The 6,000-nt window shown below is 48.9% G+C and overlaps 1 protein-coding gene across 6 annotated transcripts in view; it reads right to left on the bottom strand.

Annotated features, from left to right (window-relative positions):
* Positions 1–502: 502 nt before the first annotated feature.
* Positions 503–6,000, bottom strand: part of opa1 (OPA1 mitochondrial dynamin like GTPase) — a 44,999-nt gene continuing 39,501 nt past the window's right edge. For all 6 annotated transcript variants that reach the window (XM_030372462.1, XM_030372463.1, XM_030372466.1 and 3 more), the window contains 2 exons: positions 3,068–3,141; positions 503–2,337 (listed from right to left, as the gene is read on the bottom strand). In XM_030372462.1, the coding sequence (XP_030228322.1) occupies positions 3,077–3,141 (65 nt within the window). In that variant the 3' untranslated portion in view covers positions 503–2,337; positions 3,068–3,076. The remainder of the gene's footprint in view (positions 2,338–3,067; positions 3,142–6,000) is intronic.

The following is a 6,000-nucleotide window of genomic DNA, read 5'->3' as shown; positions in this document are numbered from 1 at the left end:
ATTAATAGCTTATGACCGTTAACAGTTGATTTTCCAGGTGAGGTACAAGGTTAAAACAGTGGAGGCAGTGTTGTGTATGAGACACTGTTCGGTATGGGGCCAGCAGAGGGTTACTGATGGGTCTTTAACTCCCAGCAGAAAAGGTACTGGGTTCAATGCCCCCAGGTGTGCTGTCTACCTGCCAGGCAAGATGCCTTCACTCTACATACTCCTTAATGACCTGTATCTGAATGCACTCTAGTGGCTTTGGGGCACAAAGTAGATACCATGAATGAACAGAGTCCTGGTTAACAAATGAATTAATCGGACTGCATATACTGCCTACCTGTCCAGCTCCCTATACCTACAAGGCCTTGTGTCCATGTCGGAGTTCAAGTTTTTGTCGACGTTTTTTCTGGCATCCTCGAGCAAGGCACCTTTTTTTCTTACTTAAGGCATGTCCTGAAATAGTAAATAAAAAGCGTTGTGGTCACAACGTGTAAAATAAGAGCATGGCGATGTATCGTTTTTAATTATGTCCATTTTATTTGCACTTTCCTTTAAAACAGATGAGATTCAATAAATAAAGTACATTTGGGGTACACCATGCAAACATGACAATCTACAACATAAAACAAATACAGATTAATCTGAACATTCTCTTATCAGCGAAATAGAAGGATGTTTTCCTCACACTAGAGGTTTTACCCAGTGTGAGTGAACTACACTTTTTCCGCCTCACCTCCGCATAATTGGCGGTAAATATATCTATATACAAATAAGCCCCATATACACAAGTGGTGTCCACGCTCACTTTGAACTCAGGGAGATTAAAGTGAGTGGATAGAGGGACAGAGAGAGAGAAGTTACACAAAGCGCTGATGTTGGAAAGTGTTGAACAGAGAAGCACATCATCATCCCATGCTCTGGCACGTGATCGTGGACCAAACAAACCCAGCTCTGTGATTGGTTGAATGAAGTCTGGTACCCAGAAAGAGCTTTTACTCTATAATCACCCCCCACACACACACACGTACCATAATATACCACACCAACTCTGCTGACATCCCCACAAAAACGTTCGTGTGATTTGAGGATTGAGCTTCAGACAACGTTTTGTGTAATTTAAACAATTTGGGGTATTTTGCATAATGCCAAAATGACTAGACCTCCAACAGTGACGTCTGGCACGGAACCCAATCGTCGAATGAGGACTTTGTTTAGGAAACAGATTGATGGTGGCTGGGACAAACAGATGCATAAAGAGCAGGCAGAGCTGTACTCTTGAAGTATTTTAGTATCCAGATTGTCCTAGCGGGGCATTAAGCTGACTTGTTTAAGCTATTAGTAAATCTATTCAACAGAATGGACCGCTCACCTAAATGAATTACATACGCCATGCTTTTTATAACCACTGGTAAATGACTAACTTATAAAAAACATTATTGGCACATTATACCAAGTTAGGGGGATATGGTTGTGATTAGTTACTTCAGAGCCAGTTTGGGTGGCAAATTAAAGTGCACTGGGCGATGATGAGCAGATGTGTCAAATCACGTTTGGCCGTACACATTGTCTAACTACACGGCCAGCTAAGGTCCTATAGGGGTGCCAGAAGAGTTAGGCCAAACAAGGCCACACACACACACACACACACACACACACACACACACACACACACACACACACACACACACACACACACACACACACACACACACACACACACACACACACACACACACACTGAGTGAGTGGGTCATGGAAGGAATAATTGAAAAAAATGTACCACAACCTCATTTATTTAAAAAGGAGGGAGTGGGGGGAAAGGAAGGGAGAGAAGGACACAGCAAAGGGAGAAAAGAGAGAAAGAGTGAAGTCTGTTGACCCTTAAGGAGGTTGGTTCTGTGTCCTTTTCCGTGCTATTGACCATGTTGGGAGTCCTTTGGTTGCACAGGCATACACCTTTAACTGACGCGCTGTGTAGGTGGCTGGGTGAAGATCCATTGCGGAGACGTTACCCTCCATTCTTTCTATTCTCCCAACTCCTGCGTCCGTTTGATCCGAGTCACATGGGCTGAAGATGTTCACACGATAATCCAGCAAGCAGCAGCATCAACAAAAAAATAAAGAATCATAATGAACAAAATTGAAAAGAAATGCAATGAGTCTGGTGTATCTCTTCTGGTTCTTCTTCTGTGGGTGCAGGGGGGCAGGTTGGGGAGAGCTGAGGAGAGCTGTGCGTTCAGGTCAGATGGAGGAGAGGGCACGGGGCAACCATTTACAGGGGCAGCTGAATCAGTCACCTTAGTTCAGTGCGTTACGTTGCAGTGATCTGCACTTCAGCCTACGGCGCCCCTGTAGACCAAACACCGGAGGACATCGTATTAGCATGGCTCATCAGCACGGTAGTACCGAGTTTGGTAGTAATGGAAATGACACAACAACATACGGGGCATGATAAAGAATTCATATGGATGGAAAAAATAAAACATCTGGTACATGATATAAATGGCGTAGGCAGAATAAGAATTTCAATATTTAAGTCGCAATGAGTACGATTGAGGCTGTCCTAGTAAGTAGGCAGGAGACTTTCAGAGGTAAAAACTCAGTGAGTGTCCTGCCCACTCTGACTGGCGCTGCAACTGTTTGACGCTAATTAGCGTAGCTCGGTGAACTGGCCTGAGTGGGGGGGCTTTTGCGAGGGTTCACAGTAAGATTCTTGTAAACACAAGAGGTGCAGTGTGATTTTTTGGATAAATATTCAAATCAATCTCAATCAGCATTAGCTCCAAATATGGTCATGTTAAATTAGGCTTCAAGCTAGTTGTTATGTGACACATTGAGACATTCAATCTTGAAGAACTTAATAACTCATTATTTCTGACTCTTTTCCAATTCAGTTTATAAATAATAATTTACTTTTTGAAAAGTTTAATCCCCCCCAAAAAATTGGACTTGAATTTGCCGTGTATTTCATCTTATTACCGACAGCGGTGCGTTCGGACACCACGAGTGATAAAGCTGGTCTCTGGTGTAGAGTTGCCTCTGAACTCTTGGTCAGAAGCCCAGATGCTGAAACACATACCTGGCTCTCCTATTTCTCCTTGTGGAGCGCTTCGATGAAGGCTTCAAGCTTCTCCTGGATTTCACGCACTTTCTCTGAAGAGGGAAAAGCACAGGCAGCCAGGCCACAAGGGGTTAATGGTGGAGCCACTCAGATGGTTCCCATGTATCAAACTTTAATATATAGATCGCATTTCATATTAAAATACAGCTGGCTTACTCGTAATTTAGGTAACGTGTGTGTGTGTGTGTGTGTGTGTGTGTGTGTGTGTGTGTGTGTGTGTGTGTGTGTGTGTGTGTGTGTGTGTGTGTGTGTGTGTGTGTGTGTGTGTCCTTTTTTCAGCAGTGTCAAAGTCCTTTTCTTGAACCATTTAATTATTCATCATTAAAAGGTTGTCAGGTTTAGCTTAGTTTTATCCTTGCAGTGGGTTCAGAAACATGTCATCGATGAGCCGGTAGGGGTTAGGCATGTATCTAAAGGATGCACGCAGATAGACTCGAAGGGACATTGGGGAATCGGACCCTGTTGTGTTCAAACTGGGAAATAACCTTCCATGAGAATAAAGCCTATTTCAACATAAAATACCAGATTCCACCCACAAATATCCAGTGTTTTTCAGGTCCCGCCCTGTGTTGACATCGCGTGAACTGTTCACCGTGCGATCATCCGCCTGGACTCCACAGAACGTTAATCATTTGACTCGTGCGTATCAAACCAAGGCCAGCTGCCGCCCGCGTTTTATTGGATTTGTTTTGGAGTGCCCAGGGGCTTGAGGGCATTACGGCAGTACTGTTTATAATACACGACAGGGGGCTCTGCAACAAAGACGTCAAATAACAGCTCTGACGCACACACCCCAAGAAGGTTCTGCCACACACACGCCCCCACACGTGTACACACACACACACACATACACACCTTCACCTACACACCCACACATGCTAACTGCCGTGGCTATTGTCCTTCGCCTGATGGAAATACCTCTTCCTTAACCACAAGCATCATCATCATCATCATCCCCCCAGCAGATGGTCCCCTCTCATATGTGACGGACAGAACCTCCAGGCAGGACCTCTTTACACTACTTCTGATGAAGAGGGTCTGAGGGACAACCTCTTTCCAGTTAGATTACACACCACATCAAAGCTCGGTGTATCCTCCCCCCCCCTTCCCAAAGATGGTACGTCCCTCCGAGGCACGAGTTTGACGGAGAGAGGGAGATACCATAACAACAACATTCCACATGAAAGAGGGGGACAAAAAAAAGAATGAAACACAGCCAAGAGACAGTGGCAGCTCATGCGTACGCAAGATCCCGGCGACCAATGACTGCTGTTCAAAAGATAAATAAAAAAAAGGGTTAGGACGCACGTCTGAACGACATGTAGCGTCACACGAGACAGCGTCTGCCCCGCCGCCGACGCCTCTAATCGCTGATCAAACACCGGTGGGCCCTCCCGTCCCAGGGAGCGGGATTCACGTGGAGAAAGGGAGGCGGTGAATGGCGTTGCCAGCTGCGCCGCAGTAGCCTGGCTGGCTCGCCCTCCTCCTCCTCCTCCTCCTCCTCCTCCTCCTCCTCCTCCTCCTTCCCGGCCTCAGCCCGGACTAATCTGTCTGGATCCCCACCAAGCTCAAACTCAAACAGCGGCTGTGAATAAGGACTGAGCGCCGTCTCCCCGAGTGATCACACGGACGCACGAGATGCGCAGGAACGCAAACCCCCTGCTGCGGCTCGCTCTTCCTGAGACGCGGTTAGGGTTCGTGCATTAAAGCGAGAAAACAGACTTCTCTAGATCTCTTCCTTTAAAAGCAGCGGTGGATGTCGACGGGGGAAGATGTTGCGGACAAAACCGTGTTGTCGAGTGTCCATTTCGGGGATGCCCATAGGTAGGGGGGTGGGGGTGTGTGCGTGCCTCGCAGGGTAACCGAATACGGGGGACTGGAGGGGGGCTTGAAGGGGGGTTCGTGTGCGGGGGTCCTTTGATGCAGAGCTATCCCTTTCCCCCTGATGGATGAAAGGCACATGGCAGCTTTTCAGGAGGGGGGGGGGGGGGGGGAACCACACGAGCACGGCCGTACTGTATCTGTGCACAGTGGAAACCCCCACCACCCCCCTACAAAAACAACCCCGCCAAACACACTGAAACGTTAGCAGCACTGGCACACCCCAGCAGCGTGGGGGGGGGGGGGGTGGAGACCCCCTACATAACCGGGGGAGCGCACACAGGGGTCTGAAGGCTCTCCAGAGCCCCGACACAGCCCCCCAGGGACACAGTCGGAACAAGGGACCGAGCGAGACGCCTACAGTCATTCAGACGCTAGATCAACATCTCAACGGGCAATCCCGACAGGCATCAACAGGCACGTTTATTAAAAGAACGCCATCCCACGCCGAGACACAATTACCGTCCTGGCAGAAAGCATTATGACGCTGCCGTTCCGTCTCCACCTTTCTCCAGACTCACACGCCCTCCTCCCCCCCCCCCCCCCCCCCCCCCAAACCCAAACCAAAGGCAGGTGGCAGAAGGAAGGAAGGAGAAATCCCCCTCTCTTTGATACTCTCTGTAACAGGCCCGGGCACAATGGCGGTGAGATTACACCCCGTAATGGAGGCATTAGAGGGGGCAGGCCAGAGATAGCACCTCTCCACGCACGCCACCGCAGCAGTAGCAGCAGGTGTGGGGTGTGAAACCGAACCCCCCCCCCCAAGCGGTAACCTCAACCCAACGCCCACCGACCGACCTACCCCCCCCCCCCCCCCCCAACCTACACCCGTACAGGGCTCCGCTCAACGGAAGCCTCCGGTGCTTCACCTACGTGGGTGGAGATGGGTGAACCTCCTCGCCGATCTGCCCGAGTTAAGCACGGAAGGCGGATGAAGAGGATGAGGGAGATGATGAAGGTTGTCATCACTATAGACACAATGGGAAACCCCCATCTCAAACAGAGGTTGG

The sequence above is a fragment of the Gadus morhua genome, chromosome 12 (assembly GCF_902167405.1).
Source record: "Gadus morhua chromosome 12, gadMor3.0, whole genome shotgun sequence".
Classification (NCBI taxonomy): domain Eukaryota; kingdom Metazoa; phylum Chordata; class Actinopteri; order Gadiformes; family Gadidae; genus Gadus; species Gadus morhua.
This window is presented reverse-complemented; position numbering and strand designations above follow the sequence as displayed.